The sequence below is a fragment of the Mastigoproctus giganteus genome, chromosome 1 (assembly GCF_048544385.1).
Source record: "Mastigoproctus giganteus isolate SK-2022 chromosome 1, ASM4854438v1, whole genome shotgun sequence".
NCBI lineage: Eukaryota > Metazoa > Arthropoda > Arachnida > Uropygi > Thelyphonidae > Mastigoproctus > Mastigoproctus giganteus.
Window position 1 is genome coordinate 181772550 of NC_143575.1, and position 17522 is coordinate 181790071.

At 34.5% G+C, this 17522-nt stretch overlaps 1 protein-coding gene across 2 annotated transcripts in view; it reads left to right on the plus strand.

The window, feature by feature from the left end:
• The window catches only part of LOC150091347 (cytochrome b5 reductase 4), a 210578-nt gene that overhangs the window by 76729 nt on the left and 116327 nt on the right, over positions 1 to 17522 (plus strand). For both annotated transcript variants that reach the window (XM_090383334.1, XM_090383328.1), the window contains 3 exons: positions 2521 to 2621; positions 5614 to 5698; positions 14404 to 14460. In XM_090383334.1, coding sequence (XP_090239460.1) covers positions 2521 to 2621; positions 5614 to 5698; positions 14404 to 14460 — 243 coding nt within the window. The remainder of the gene's footprint in view (positions 1 to 2520; positions 2622 to 5613; positions 5699 to 14403; positions 14461 to 17522) is intronic.

Consider the following 17522-nt stretch of genomic DNA (forward strand, 5'->3'; position numbering starts at 1 on the left):
TAACATTGCTGTAAACTATGCTTTTTGTGGGATTAACATTTTGATGTGCTGTGTTGTGTCATGGCTAACTTAAGGTGTGCTGCGAAGATAAAAAGGTTGCAGAACACTGTTATATGCTACATTGCATTGGAACTAAAAGAAATATTTTGATAAGAAAAGCCTATCTTAATCAGTTTACACCTGTTTTATGTAATACTCTGAAGGACTTATGAAGGTTCACAAAGCATGCTGAGACCATATCGTCTCCTTGAAACTCATACTTTTGGAGGATATGTAATTTAAAAGAATAATGTTTTTATTCTTTTAATGATAAATATTCTTGTGAGATGTCTATATTCTCTTTCACTCACCCTAAATTGACACTAAAGTAAAGCCTATCTGAACCAGTTTATGCCTGCTTTATGTAATACTCTGACTTACAAAAAGACTATATATATTTTCTGGAAGATCTGACACAATAAACATTAGGTAAATTTTTTCCTATTTTTATTTTATATTCATCCTTCCTTATGTAAAAGTGACATTGCTGCCATTGATTTTTTTTTTTTTTAATATCCTGTTGATCAAAAATTAGAATTGTTAATTTAACATTAATATTTATTTTTTAACAATATACAGTCAAAGCATATCTATACCAACTTTAAAGCATGGGAATAAGGAAAAACAGTTATCATATTGAAAGTAAATTACATTGATAGTTCATAAAATCTGACATCCATTTAGTCCTAAATGTTCAAGATTTAGGCCTAAATGGATGTCAGATGAACTAATTAGACATGTGGCAGAGAAGAAAAATGCATGGGATACATAAATTAACAGGTGACACAGAAGCCTATGATAGATATAAACTGGTCTGTAACCAAGTCACAAAGGAGGTTAGGCAGGCAGAGGCAGATTACGAGAAATCTTTGGCAAAGGATGCAAAAAAAAAAAAAAAAACAGCAGAGTTCTTTGCTTAGGTAAACTCTAGAAGGAATGGGGATGAATCAGATTGGTCCACTTGATATTGGTGGTTCAACTGTTGATGATCCTGCTCAGGTAGCTAACAAACTAAATGAATATTTTGCATCGACATTCACACATGAGGAGTTATTCAGCAAGGGGAATGCCAGAGGTGTATTCAACTCTGGCAGTAAGCTAGAGAATCTTGTAATCTCTGAGAGTAAAGTGGAGAAGAAATTGTTGAAGATAAACATAAGAAAGGCACCTGGGGTAGATGGAATCTATCCATTTATATTAAAGTAGGCAGCAAAGGAAGTAAGCATACCCTTAGCCATAATTACGAGAGCTTCCTTGGACTCAGGGGACGTACCCATGGACTGGAGATGTGCAAATGTGACCACAATACACAAAGGAGGATCAAAGGGAGACACAGATAATTACAGACCTGTTAGTTTAACTTCTGTTCCAGGGAAATTAATGGAGGCACTGGTTAAAGAAGCATTGCAGGATCATCTAGACAAGACTTCAGTTATAGCTCAGACACAGCATGGGTTTGTTAAGGGGAAGTCTTGTCTGACCAATTGGATTGGATACTATGATGTGGTCACAAAGGAACTGGATGCAAAGAATAATTTTGATGTCATATATTTGGATCTTAGAAAGGCTTTTGATACCGTTGCACATGGAAAACTGCTGCACAAATTGGAGCAGTGCGGCATTGGAGACAAAGTGCTGTTATGGATAAAGGGATGGTTGAGTGGAAGAAGACAGAGAGTGGTAATAAATGGATACTGCTCTTTGTGGACTAATGTTATTAGTGTTGTCCCCCAGGGTTCAGTTTTGAGTCTGTTGTTGCTTTCTGTATTCATTAATGATATTGATGGTGGTATATCAGGCTTAATGTCCAAGTTTGCAGACGATACTACGAAGGTCGACAGGGTTGTTATTGGTACTAATGACAGTACACTGCTGCAACAGGATCTAGAAAATTTGAGCAGATGGGCTGAGAGGTGGCAACTGAAGTTTAACATTGACAAATGTAAAGTACTGCATATGGGAAGCAGTAATTCCAGAGTAATTGTGTGTGTGGTACTACACTGACAGTGGTAGAGATTGAAAAGGACCTGGGGATAATTGTGCAGGCAGATATGAAGTTTTCTGAGCAGTGCAGATGGTCTGCAAGAGTAGCTAATGGTGTCTTGTCAATGATATACAGGAATTTTTCTAGCAGGGATATAATTAAATGATTATCTCCTTGTATAAGGCAATGGTCAGGCCACACCTTGAGTAATAGGGAAGGCTCCCCCATAAGTTTTTCTGGGTATGTTAGGCCTACAAGACATGCAAAATTCAAACTGCAAATATATCTAAATGACATTACAAAAAGATCATGTCACATGAAACATCACACTATGCCTACAGTAGTAAGTATGTCAAAGGACACAGAAATAAACACCCAACCAATCTTTATATATTCATGTAAAAAAAATTGGAATAATCAAACAACAATTTTTTTTAGTTTTATTTTTTCACTGAGTAAAGAAATTTTATTATTATATTTTATTTAAATTTTTAAAGGAAAAGTCTATAATATTACTCCATATATGGAATATCATCCTGGAGGTGAAGATGAACTTATGAGAGGAGCAGGAAGGGATGCCACAGATCTTTTCAATCAGGTAAAAAGTGAAAAAATTTTTTTTTTTAAATGAGAATTTCAAGGAACATGTTTTATGGGAATAAAATTATTCAATAGAAATGTACTTCTTAGTTCAGGTATTTCACAGCACACAACTTGCGATCTACATGTGGCATGGAATTATTTTAAGCGATTCTTGATCATAAAGAATGATTCGAATTTTTGTCCTTGTTTAGTAGATGACAAAAAATTGCTTAATTTTTGAGAAGTTTAATTGTTGGGTTTCTACCAATGTGTTTAATAATGTTTCATTCGTATCACATATAATTTATTTGATCACTTATTTTCAGCACATTTGAACTAGCTGATTGTTCAGCTAGGTACAGGCATTCTTTAACACTATAATATAAATTTTTACAATGTAAAAAAATTATTAGTTTTGTATTTTCTTCAGAGTTTTTCATATGTTTCCACATGAGCTGGTAAAAAAGAAAGTACCAACACACAAGTGTAATTTTCAGAAGAATGGAAAGAACAGTATATTTTCAGAATTCTTAAAGACAAATGCTTTGCTTGAGATGCTATTTAGATGTCTCCGTGGAGAAGCAAAGTAGTGACATTTTATTGAAATTCCCAAAAATTGTGACTGTCTCCTGAAACCAATTTTGTCTACAGTGCTTCGGTCTATAGAAATAGCGGCTAATAAATTTAAATCTGTTATTGCTGCAGTGTTATATTATTCCAATTTTACAGACAGGCCAGGCCCAAGATATTTTGGTGTCCCAAGCGCTGAGCCTTTTGGGTGCCCTCACCAGTAAAATTTTCTTGCAAGCCATGACAAAGCAGTGATGAGACACTCTTATTTAATTCACAAAAAATAAACAGTTTTACAGAAATGGGATAAATGATTTTTTTGCATGGGGGGGGGGGTAAATGTTTTAGTGAAATTATAAAAAAGTAAAAAAAAGGTACATTATACCAGTTTGAAAAATATGTTTAAATAACCAGATGAATAATAGAATTGAGAGAGTGAATCAAATCCCAAAGGTTTTTGGTTAGGCAGATATATATTCTTCTTTATTCTTAATATAGTTATTTTAAAGTTAGGTTAACGTTTTGAAGTTGGATTAACAAGGGGAAAACGTTCGCTTAACCTCACCATAACTTAGGGGTGGATTGAATAAATGATTATTTACCTTATTATACATAATTTTATACAAAATTTGTATAAGACATATTATAGTGAAAATTTAACCAGGCATGAATAGCCAAAATGAATGTTAAAATTTGATCATATATTAAATTTAATTATTTGTTATTAACTTTTTTTACCATAATATTTATTCTTCTTTTATCTGCCTTGTGCTGTTGAAAATGAGAAACTGTTTCTTATGAAATTATTGCAGTGATTACCAACAAAATTTGCTTTGTAATGTTTCATTTAAAAAAATAAATAAATAAAATAATGAGGAGAAAAAAATATAAACAGAAACATATATGCCATGTGGAATATTTTACCAGTAGCTCTGCATTTTTTGAATATTGCTGTAACGTTACTGTAGTACAGCAAAGAAGACCTTTACTAATAAGTAAAAATAAATCATTGGCAGGGGAGGGTTGTGTTTTGGTCTGCATTTAGACTTTATCCACAACTCAAACTTCAGAACTGCCACAAGGGGTTAGAGGAGTTACCATTTCATGCATTTGTTTCTTTTGAAAATAAATCTTTATGGCATTTGAAATCCAGAGAGTGCACAATCCCTGAGACATATTATTTATATTGTGTTTGAACTGAAAAACCCACAGAACAAAGTTTGAAGTTTGTTTGATGGCTAATTAATAAATATGCAGTACACTTTTTCCAGCTGTTTATACAGATGGAGAAAGTGTACTGCATATTTATTAATTTATTATTTTTAAAGCACATTTATTACTTTTGTCTTTAATTTATGTAATGTAGCTCTTTAATATACTGGTAACAGAAGCTGTATTGCTTCGGAAATAAATCTGGTAAATTGCTGGCTTAGTTTGGTAGATAGCAGGCTTTCTGTCATGAGTTTGTAAGATTGTGTCATTTACCTACAACAATTGAAAGCCTGTTGGTTGAAACCATAGAATACATTGTGGAGATGCATGCTGCCAGTGGAGTTTTTGGAAGCATTAATTAAGCTAAATGTAGCTAAAATATGATTATATTTGGAAAATCAATTTGTCACCGTAATGCTACTTGCAGTACAAGTTTTTCACCAAACTGATGTAAATTAGTTTTCCAAAAAAATCCTCAAAATATTCCATTTCTGAACTTTGTAATGTGATTTTCACTTTAAATCAGCATCAGCTGCTTGTGTAGCATCACAAGAAAACAAAGAAGTAATTCATCATTTGAAGGGCAGTCAGTTCTGTCCTACTGTAAGTGGAATAGCATACAATTAACTAGAGTGTTGCACCACTAATATGCTAGATTTGGGCAATGACAGTGAAAGGCACAGGGAGAGAGAAAGTGAGGTATGCTTGAGATATTTTATAGCGGCAGTGTAATGAAAGTCTCAGTGAGATGTTGGGTTTGCGGAACAAAAAGTGGCAATTGAAAGACAAAAAGAGAATGGAAAAATAATCACAATACCATTTTGTGTTATCTAAAGAATTTTGCATGTATTTACATTTTCCTAGGACCAAAAAATATTTTCATGTTTAGCAGTATTTTGTGTAAACCATTTTGCATTAAGTGAATAAATACATAGAATAATACACCGAAAAGTATAAGTGGTGTTGAAATAGACTAATGTTTTTTGTTAACAGTGTTCATATCAGTGAGTTTTACTGTATGCAAAAGTCTTATTGAAGTGTTATTAAATCCTTAATAAATTATGTTCATAAAATATTTCAAGTATTCTGAATTAATAAATAATTGTGTTTAACTGAAGTTTAACAGTTGCTTCATAGAGTATTTTTACTCTAAATAGAAAAGTTATTTATTCCATAAATACTATGTACAATATATACAGTATTTGATTTCTTTTTATTTTTTCAAGGTACACAAATGGGTAAATGCTGAATCTATGTTACAGAAATGTTTTATTGGCAGAATGAAAATGTCTTCTTTATGGCTACAGAGAGGTAAGAATGTAATTCATGAAATATATTTTCATGAATTCTCATAAAATTCTATTTTTATGAGACTGTAATTCTTGAAGTCTTTTGACATTGGTTTGGGGGAGGAGAGGTACAAATAGTATTGTGAGCAAACTTCTGTTATACTTGTTAGTGAAGTTCTAACTTCCTGTGATTATCAAAATGAATTCTAAAAAAATTTATTGTGAATAACTTTATAATTTTTTGGGAGAAGAATACATGGGAAATAACTAATTATAATAAAATATTAAAATTACTGCATCTCTACATAAATTTTTATAAGCAAAAAATGGAAAACGTTTTGATGAAAAGAAAGTGTTCACAAAAAACATTCTAATAACCCAACCATTTATAGACCAATTTTGATGATGTTTTAAAATCCTCCTGAATATCATTGTCAAGTTTAAATTATGGAGCCAACAGTTATCGCTACTCACAAGTTATCATGGAAGACAGGCCACTCTTTTGTGATACCTTGTGGATGGTGATACAATTGAGTCAACATGGATTGGCAGCCCCGTGCCACTCCTTCGACACCTCATTGAGTCACTGAGGTATTGAATCCAGGCTCTTCTGAGGGTTAGAGGGACACCTGCTCACTGTTAGGTAGGTAGATGTACCTCATAGAGTGGCCACTCACTGTATATATTGTGTGTGTGTGTGTGTGTCTATATTTTTTAATTTAATTTTCAAATTTCTTCAAACTGTCAGTTTTGTTAATTGTTGTGCACAATATCATGTATCAATTTTATTCTTTGTTTTTGCTTAATTTTATTAAATCCAACATAATGGTCTTTTCTAGTCTTTTCAGGTCTCCTATATTATTTTTATGCAGTGTGTGATTATACCCTCACTGTTTTAGACTTTGATCTTTATCACGCTTCTGTCTTTACTGCCTGGTGTGTTTTTTGCACCAGTCTGCTGTTTTTTTTTTTGTCACATTTCAAAATTCATATCTCTTTCTAAAACTGTAATATCAGTTTGGTCAATTTATATTTTAGCAGTTACAAGACAACCTTTATCATTTGAAGTTTGAAATAGAACTGTCATGTACTCTTTCCTCAATGGATGCACTATTTGTGGGTATTTGTGTGCACCTTTTTTTATTTAAGTTTTCATGGTTTCACGTGCTTCACTGGTCATGAATGTTTTTGCTTACTGGATACTGTAGCATAATGGCTCTGGCCACTCTGGGACCTTACTGAGTTTGAGGGGCTGTTGAAACATTACATTATTCCTTCATCTTATATCTGCAGGCAACTACTAAAAAGTATTGGAGGACTTCTCTAGTTCTTCTCTACAGTTATGAGAATAAGTACCTGAATTTCTCTTCTATATCTTCTCAGATGTTTTCCATTTATTCTTTATTTGAAAACAAAATGCACAAGGTATGGGTTTTGGTAATTAACTATATAGTATCGTTAATTACTACGTAAATACACCATAGTTAACCCATAAATTTGAACTACTTAAGTAGTGTAGAAGGCATTGTTTTAATTGTATCTCATATTGTGTTTGTCTTCACAACGAGATAGTGGTATTGCATTACTTCAAATAAATAATGCTTCTCTAGTAAAGAAGACTACTGTTATTTATTTTCAGAGGATACCACCACCCAGACGATCGTTTGGGTGGTGGTATCCTGTGAAATAGCTTCGAAATGATCGTCTAAGTGGTGGTATACTCTGAAAATAAATAACAGTAATCTTCTCTGCTAGAGAAGCATTATTTATTTGAAGTAGTGCAATACCGCTATCTCGTGAAGGCAACCACAATATGAGATACAATTAAAACGATGCCTTCTACACTACTTATGTAGTTCAAATTTATGGGTTAACTATGGTGTATTTACACTGATACTATATAATTTATTCTTTATATAAGACACATTGCTTCCATTGGATGGAATTTCTTTTATTCTCCAATAAATTGTGATTTAAAGAGGAATAAATAGTGATAGCTTTAGGCCAGTAAAGGAGACCTATCATTCAGGAGTTTTTCAGTTCTCATCGCTCACTGGCATTCAGAAGTTTTTCACTTCTGAAATTTCTTCCAGTCATTTTATGTACTGGAAGAGATAATTTTATGTCTGAAAGGAGATTGATCATTTTATTGGCATTTTGGAGTTTTCCACTTCCTTACAATCACTTTATTTATTTTATATATGGGCAGACTTTTATTTATTTAAAATGTTGTGTGACTAGTTTGTGAAACTTAACATAGAGAGACATGCTGTCCTGGTTGACTTTTCAAGATTTATTTCTCTTTGGTTGGCATTGGCAAGAATATTGCATATATCTTACTCCCAACCCCAATAAAAGGAATTTATAATTTAGATGTAAATAAGCTTAGTTGTTAGTGCTTAATAGTCATTGAAATGTGTATGTCCAATTTGCTGAACCACTAAATATAACTCTCTAAAATCAGTCTAGAAAATTTTTAATATCCTGCACATCTCAATCACAGATCCCCAATCTAAAACACACACACACACACACACACACACACACACACACACACACACACACACACACACACACACACACACACACACACACACACACACACAATTTTATTAGAAATCAGCTGAAACTTCCAATACCTTTCAATAAAAGGATTTTCTTTGATTTCTACATTATATTCTCAATAAATATAATTATATGCATGTGCCGAAAAAAATATTTACATTCTACGACTGCATCCAATTGTTACATTGTCTCATTTTTCACGTCATGGAAGCGGTTTGCTGGTGTAACAATTGTTGAAGTGCATGGGTCTTTTGATTGATATTTCACTCATTGTTAGTCAGGATAAGGGAGATAATATTCAATATCCAACAGGGATGATGGAGAGCATTTCTGAAGTGCTATTGAGTGTTTTTTTTTTTTTTCCACAAAAGATAATTAAAAATATGTTTTTAATAATATTTTTAAAAAAGGGGCTTTTCAGCTGTGTTTCGTAATCGATTGTGAAAATAAAGGGGCATCAAAAAGTGAAAAAGTTTTTTCATTTTTTGAAAAAACACAGTTAAATGGGGTAAAAAACTTTTTACCCCATTTAACTGTGTGTGTGTGTGTGTGTGTGTGTGTGTGTGTGTGTGTGTGTGTGTGTGTGTGTGTGTGTGATTCACAAAAAATACTGGCCTCAACCAGCTACAAAGATATTTGTTGACACTGGACTTGAACTTCTGTAGATTGTAATTTTCAGGAAATACGTATGAAGGAAGGTTGTTCCAAAAAACGGCAGTTGAATGAATAAATGAGGAAGATGAAAAGTTGGTTCTATGGGTTTGAAGTTGGACAGTAAATGGATGTTGGCTGGTGGCCGCACGTGTTTGGACTGTTTTGAAAGAGAGAGCGGGAATTATAGAAGCCAATTCAGAAGAACAGTGCCCATGGAAGTATCTGTAGAAGAGGCATGCAGCAGAAACAGTACGTCTATGAGAAAGCAAGTGGAGAGACTCTGTTAGAGATGAATCTTTAATTAACCTAACTGCCCTCTTCTGAATGGAATCAAGAAGCCTGAGAGAGGTTTTGGGGGCACCACCCCAGATGTGGGAACAATATTCCATGGCAGGGCAGATTTGCGATTTATACAGAGTGAGCAGCGGTTTGGAAGAAAAGTAACGCCGAGAGCGAAAGAGAAAACCAAGTTTTTTAGATGCAGAGGAAGCAATATTTGTAATGTGCTTGTGCCAAGAGAGATTAGAAGTCAGGGTAATCCCCAAAAGAGATATAACATTTTGCCTAGAAATCCGAGCGTCACTAAAGATAAGCATAGGAGCAGAAGAATCCTTTTTGCGAGATATAAGACAAGACTGAGTTTTAGAAGGATTGAAATCAACTAAGTTGTCTTTGCCCCACTGGAGAATTACCTGAAGATTGGCATTTAAGGAATTGGTAGCAGATTTTCGAGAAGTTGAAGCTGATTGAGCAGGACAAGGTTTCTCAAAATGGAAAGTTGAATGCAATGTGCTATCATCGGCAAAACTATGGATAGGATTTCCAGTCAATGGAAGAAGGTCATTGATATACAAAAGGAAAAGAGTGGGGGAAAGAACTGAACTTTGGGGGACACCGGCATTAGTGGAGAAGTTAGAAGACAGAGAGCCATCTACCATCACCCTCAGTGAGCGATCAGAGAGAAAACTGAATAACCAATTTCTAAAAATAGTTGGCAAACCATAAGATGGAAGCTTGTTTAGAAGACCTTTATGCCAAACACGATCAAAAGCCTTTGAGATGTCAAGAGCAACTACTTGTGTTTCACCAAACCTTTCCATTGAATTAGTCCATAAATGGGTAACAAGCCAGAATATCACCAGTGGATCGACACTGATAGAATCCATACTGGCGATCGTTGATCAGACGGAAGGTTTCTAGGTAGTTTAAGAGTTGGCGGTTAATTGATTTCTCCATTACTTTAGAAAGAGTAGAAGTAATTGCAATGGGACGATAATTGGATGGGAGGGATTTGTCACCCTTTTTAGGAACTGGCTGGATATGAGCAAATTTCCAAGCAGAAGGAAAAACACCTTTGGAATAAGAAAGTGAAAAAAGGCGGCAAAGAATAGGAGTAAGTTCAGGAGCACAGGTTTTGAGAACAAGTGGAGAAATACCATCAGGACCTGGAGCTTTCTTAGCATCAAGATTCATCAGAATCCTTCTGATATCCTTTTGACGGAAGACCACAGAAGGCATTGAATGGAGCGTGTTGGGAATGGTGGGAGGTGTTTTACCAAGATCATTAATACATGAGCTGGAAGAAAAATGGGATGCTAGCAGGTCAGCTTTATCCTTGGCTGAAGTGACAACAGAACCGTCTGGTTTGGACAGAGGTGGGAGCAGAGATGGGCAAAAGTTGCGGCCAATAGCTTTGGCAGGAGACCAGAATGCTCGGCTACCATTAGGGCAAGAAGCAAGTTTTCTACTCTTAGCCTGTTCAAACTCTAGTTTGGACTGATTAATAACTGCTTTACAATTGTTGCGAGCTTTGGTGTAGGCAGAAAATGAAACTGAAGAATTAGAAACAAGCCAATTATGATATGCAACATTCTTCTCTTGAACAGCCTTAGCACATTTATTGGAAAACCAAGGTTTAGATAAAGGACGAGATTTTAAAGTGGAGTGTGGGATGAAGGATTCCATTCCTGGAAGAATAATTTCACTGACACGATCTGAGAAAACGTTGACATCAGAACTTTTGAAACAGTAATCCGACCAAGGAAAAGAAGAAAAGAAGTTTTGCAGGTCATCCCATTTTGCATTCTTGTAATGCCAAACAACACGAGGTTGGGAATAGCCATGAGATAAAGGTTCCATTGGAGAAGAGACAATCACCAAGTTGTGATCTGAAGTGCCTAAAGGACCTCTCACTTCGACCGTGTACTTAGAAGGGTTGTTTGTGAGAAAAAGATCAAGCGTATTGGCTGTATGATTAGGATTGTCCGGTATTCTTGTAGGTAAATGAACAATCTGTGCTAGGTCATTAGTAATTGCAAAAGCCTCAGCATCTCGACCAGCTGGGTCGGTGTAGCTAGAAAACGGAAGCCATCTGGAGTTGTGAACATTAAAATCGCCAAGGAAAATTACCTCACTGTTAGGAAAGTTGGACTGGAGAAAGTCAAGTTGCAAAGAGAGGAAGTCAAAGAGCTCCAAGTGATTAGTGGAGTTGGGAGAACGGTAGAGACAACAGATGAATTTGACACAATGAGGTAGAGAGATTTTAAGCCAGAGAAGATCAAAGAGAGGAGATTCCAAATTGCCAAGTCTCTGTCAGGGAATATCAGAACGGACATATGCACAAGTACCACCTTTGAGGCGAAAGGAATCATACAGCGAATAATTTGGGCATCTGAGATGAACAGTAGTTGAATCAACCGATAACTGAGATTCTGTCAGAAAAAGTACATGGGGTTTGGCAGACTGCAAGTGGAAATGGACATCGTTGAGATTAGAATTGAGGCCACGTATATTTGTGAAATGAATTAGGAAGATCTTGGGAGGTTTAGATCTTTTCGCAGATAAGCTTGCTCTATTAGTTTGACAATTCATGGTGTATTCGATAGTAAGAAAAAGTGGATGGGACATACTGTATGAAGTAATGAAATTTTTGGATATGGCGTACACGTGGTAAGAATGTACCCAGATCCTTGACATAATGTGGCCTCGACAATGCTCCCCGCATACACACTACTCGGACTTCCTCCAGTCACTATCTGGCAGAGTAGAGGTAGCAAGATTATACACTAGCTGATTCGGAAGCTTCCTAGAGAGTTACCAATAGGTTCAGTCCGGTGTACTAACTAGCGGCGGGCCTGCGAACACCGTTTTAGAGCTGTACCCTCGAAATGTAAGGAATATTGGATCTCGCCACGACGTTCATCATAACCTCAAAAGTCATCAATCATACTGCATGATGGAAGAGATAGGGAAGGGTTGACCGGAACTTAGCTCTAGAGACTAAACATGGGTTCCACCACTTCAAGCCTCCAATAAGCAAAGTGGTGGTATTTCACCGGTTGATGAGAGTCATCTACCACCTAGTACTGCCTGGTAACATAGAGGGGCGGCGTTCCTCCATGTGGTGTGGGTGCCACACCTCGACCCCTGCTTACGTTGGTTCACACCTGGGTGGTCAACCACCATGTACTTGTGCATGGAGGTTTTACCCAGGATGACTAACAGTCTCACCATCGTGAAGGTGCAAGCAGAGGATTTGGCTGACACAGACCGTCCGGACTTTGCCGAAATTGGGTCCACTTGACTTGAGTGTCACCCGAATATAAGTTCCATCAGCGTTTTAGACTCCCAGGTAGCAAGTACAGCTTGTCTGGCATATCTGAGAGAATGTCTGTGACAACCTCAAGGACCAAAGGTAATATTGTATCTGTTCTCTTACGTTTACATCTTGAGTACTGGATAGAGGTCTAGAGGCTTCATTTTAGGAAGGTTGTAGAGCTGTTGAAATGGATACAGAGAACAGCAAAGGGTTTTTTTTGAAACCTCTGAAATTAGAACCTCTAATTTCAGAAGTTTCCAAATGCTGCAATTTGCAGAACTGAAATTAGAGGTTCTAATTTCAGTTTCACAAATTGAAGCTTCTGGAGACTAGGTACCCACAAGGTGCTCTGATTGAGGCAAACTCAATGCTGATGGTATTCTTCTTTTTTCTCAGTTATGCATGTGAGGGAGCATAAATTTAAATTGAGGAAGAAATGGTTGCAAAATATGTGTGCAAAAGTTTGCCTTAAGCCAACAGAAGGTTGATTGGTGGAACTAGCTTCCATCACTGTTGTTTTTTGTTTTTTTGGCAGATGCTGTATAAGCTTGCTTTCTTGCATCATTTGCCAATATTAATACACTTAAAACACTGTAATGCAATGCCGTGTTTGTTCCACAAGTTTAAATATTAATTTAAGCACTTTTTTCCCATATATATTTTTTGTTTGTCATTACTGTATTTCCACAAGCATTTTATTTTTGAAATCTCCATACATTTATCTGTATCATTGTTAGAATATTAAAAAGATATCATATATCCTGCTGGTATCCTTTCACTTTATTAACTGTGTTTCCTCTTCATTCATCCTTTTTTTTTTTTTTTTTTTTCTTAATGTTCTCTGGGAATAATATTCCTCCAGGCACATTTCCTTAAAAATTACAACCTGTGGAAATTTAATATTGATTGAGGTTCCTTTTCTTTTTTTGCCTCTACCCATCTATATATATTATAGGTTCATTAACCTCTCATATTTAAGGTTCCTATGAAGAAGGTTATGATTTAAAAGAACAAAAATGAATGTTGACCATGATGTTATTGGTCTTCATCTGCCATCAGGAGCTTGTGGTTTTCCCCTGAGCAGATGAGACACTTACTGTTATCCTTGCTTCTTTTTCTTGCATTTTTTTGCTCTGATTTAATGAATCAAATATCTTATTCACAGTATGTTTTGTAAGAACAATTTGCAACCATTCAGGGCTTTTGCATCATATTTTAATCTAGCAGTTTCTTTTCTATTTTGAAACAGTTTTGGCTTATTTCCTTGTCTGCTTCATGTTGTAGATGCCTAGATTAGAATTGCAGTTTTCTTACAACTAGGATTGATCTGTTTTAAGCAGGAGTAGGAATGACTGGTTCACAGTTTGTTAGGTCTCTGCACAGTAACATTTTACTGTTCTTCTGAAAAACTTCCAACAGTTTTTCAGGGCAGTTTGTTTTGTGTATCAGGGTATATCCATTACATAGATCCTCATGGCATGGGGTATGTTGCAGTTATGGTTATAGGTGTTTTTCTTCTCATTTAAGCCTTTTAGATATCTGAGTTTCCTTCACTTACCACTTCCCCTTCCTCCTATCAACATCCTATTTTTCAATATTTTTGGTAATTTATTTTTATATTTAAAATTTTGTTCCATAAGTACTGTTTTATCTGATCTCTTTTCTAGGGTACACACTGTGAAGTAGACACATAGAGTAGGTCACCATCAGTAATCTAGCTCTCCTCAATTTCAATCTTTGCTGCTCAGTATCACATTGAAATATAAGTTTTCCTTCCTTTTAATATATTGTGGATCATTGATCTTTCTCATTGTCATTATTATTATATTATTATAACTCAAACTTTTAAGACATCAGATTTACCCATATTAGTTTTCTTGTTTTTTTTTTTTTTTTTTTTTTTATTCCAGTTGCATCACTCTCAGGAAGGTTGCCTGGACCAGATCTAAGCATACAGCAGAAGCCAGGTAAATTTGTTTCAGCTTTCATTATAATTCATCAGTTATGTTTTATGTATTTCATTTTATATGTCTGTGAAATTTCAATAAAAATGGGTGTTGTATTATTAGTTACAGAGTTATATCATAAAATCCACTAACTGGTTGCAGGTGGGTGCAAAAGGTTGATAAGTCCTAAATAGGCTTGCAAGGAAGGAACATATGCCCTTGTATATGAGTGTGTGAACGACTTAGATTAGAGGTGGAGAACTTTTTACATTAGAAGGCCACATGTGGTAATCCAAAGTGAGCCCCATCAGACTGCAAATTATATTTGCAGTGTGATATGGGCTACTTTTTTTTTTTTTTTCATAATGTATATGCAGTAGTAATACAAAAGTTTATTTACTAATATTTTAAAAAACTGTGAGGGAGTAAAAAGTTTATTTACTTTTAAATAAAAATGTCGCAAATATAAAAATAAAAATTTTACAAAAAAAAAAAAAAAACCAACATATGTTTTTTGTGACTGTTCTAAACTAAGGATTTCATATTTGGTGTTCTGGCATGTTGTCTCCAGCTTCAATTGATCTAAGATTTTTTTTTTTTTTTTTTTTTTATTATTGTGATTGGAGGTACATCTTAATTATAGTCATGTGAAAAGGTCGATTTACAGCAATAGGTTGTACCAAATGAAAAGAGTAAATGACAATATTTAAATATCCATAGTCATGATATTCAAAAGCATTCATTCATATTTTAATGGTCCTTTTTGCTGTTGTTATATTTGACAGCAAAAAGGGCCAACTCTTTGATGTCAGATAGACAGCAAAAAGTCAGTTCTTTTCAACTTCAGTGAATTTTGCCTGCAGACCTTCAGGAGTGTTTGAGAAGTCATCTGTATGTGGCTGAAAAGTTAACTTCAGCATGACCACATTTTTCAAAATCTTTAAACCTCTCATTGTACTCATAAATGGCATGTATATTTATAAAATTATAAATATATAATTTTATAAATTATATATATTTTTCCACTTCACTTTTATCTTTATTATGTTATTAAAATCATATCATAGTTTGAGTATGTTTATACAAGTATGAAAAAGGCTGCAGTGAGTCACAAGAGGCCACATATGGCCTAAAGTTTACAGGTTGCCCACTCCTGACCTAGGTAAAGACGGATTGAAAGCCAGGTGTGCATTCAGTGCCAGGCAAGTGAGCACAGAGAAGTGCTATGTGGTTGAAGAAACTGAATGTGATGGCCACTATGTGGTAATGCTTAAAATAAAATTGAATTTGTACGAGTTATAGGAAAAAAGTAAGGGGAGATTCAAATTTAGTAGGAACTGAACTACCAAATAAGATGAAAAAAATGGAAGTAAAAAGAAAGTATGGTATTCCTTGAGTATCCTAATAGTAAGGTGGTTGAAAAATTAAAAGATAGTATAAAGTTAAAGTAAGAATAAAGTGTTGACTTGGGTTTACAGGATTGTGAAGCCCAGCCTTGCTAGTGAGGACTTTGGAATGATGCCCAAGGCTGCATTATGAATTTATGATCTGTATAGATATTTGTGGATAGATGCTTTAAAATCTAATGAACTTATTGAAATTTAAATAAATTGAGTTGAGAATATGACATAAGTAACAACATTTGAATATACACTACACTCCTACTATAACTTTCCTGTTTATATCACTTTTTTTAAAGTCCCAAGAGGAAATTAATCTGCATATTTCCCTCCTTTCTCTTGATTTTTGGTTTTTGAAAAGGATGTTAGACTAAATTTTAAGAATAATTGTTTATTGTGCAGTTTGCTTAATTAACTGCACTTTGGGTGTAGGTGACATTTGTTTATTTCATATTTAATTTGAAGCTTTGATGGTAGACACCCCGCTTTTTACAACACTGCATTTAGCCATTTATCATTGGGTTCGCATGCTCTTCTTAACTTTTTTTTTCAGTATTGTTTGTTCACTTTCCTTGTTGGTATTGTAATCAGTGTCTATTTATATGTGTGTTCAGCATGGACTCAAAAAATTTCATTAATTATTCTAATAAATATAGATTTATTATAGATTTATATAGATTTATTATAGATTTATACAGATTTATTATAGATTTATATAGATTATATAAGATTTATAAATTAACCTTGAGTATTATAAATCTAATATACAGGCAGTTTTCGCTTTACGACTTCCCACATTTATGAGTTTTTTTGGTTTTTTTTCAAATATCGAGTATCAACAAAATCGAAAATATGAACATTAATTGCAAAAAATGAATGTTAAACCTTCATGAATACTGCATTTCAAACCACGCACATAGCTATACAATACAGTGTACCCCGCTTTACGATATTAATCCGTTACCATCATATTGCAAAATTATCGTAATGTGAACCCGAATGAATTACCAAAAAAACACACTGTTTTTTGGTAATTCATTCCACGACCTCAGAAGTTGAAATTTTCGCTATATAACTCTCTAAAAGGTCATTTTTATAGTGTAAATTGTATTAGTTACCAATTCAAATCATGCACTACACTTTCATCTTTATCATACGTTCTGTTATAAGAACCAATTTTGAATTGCTTTGTGATGAATAGCTTTTTTCTAAAGCATATTTCTGGAGGTCACTACCATAAAACAATTTGCACTTTCTGGTTTATTGGGCTTTACTGTTACTGCAAGCAGTTATAAACAGGTCGTAAATTCGATGTTATTGCATTTGCGAAACGATAGTTGGAATTGTGTGGGGTTTTACGTTATTATGGTGAAATGTGTTTGCCCTTTACTGAATTCTTCAATCGTATAAAAAACATAAATAAATTTTCAGAATCTTCTCTTCATTTTTTTTTTTTTTTTTTTTTTTTTTTTAAGCTTTATAAACTTGTTACTCCACACAAATCCTGTTAGTTGCAATTTGTGCGTTCCGTTAAAAAATGCTTATGCATGCTATTGAATTTATAAAGAAAAGAGAAGGTTATCTTGGAAACAAATGCCTCTTGAAGCATTTCTGAATAAAGTGACTCCTTGTGCAACAAACCAACGAGTGCGGAGCCAATAATGAGTGATCAATGAGGGTGTA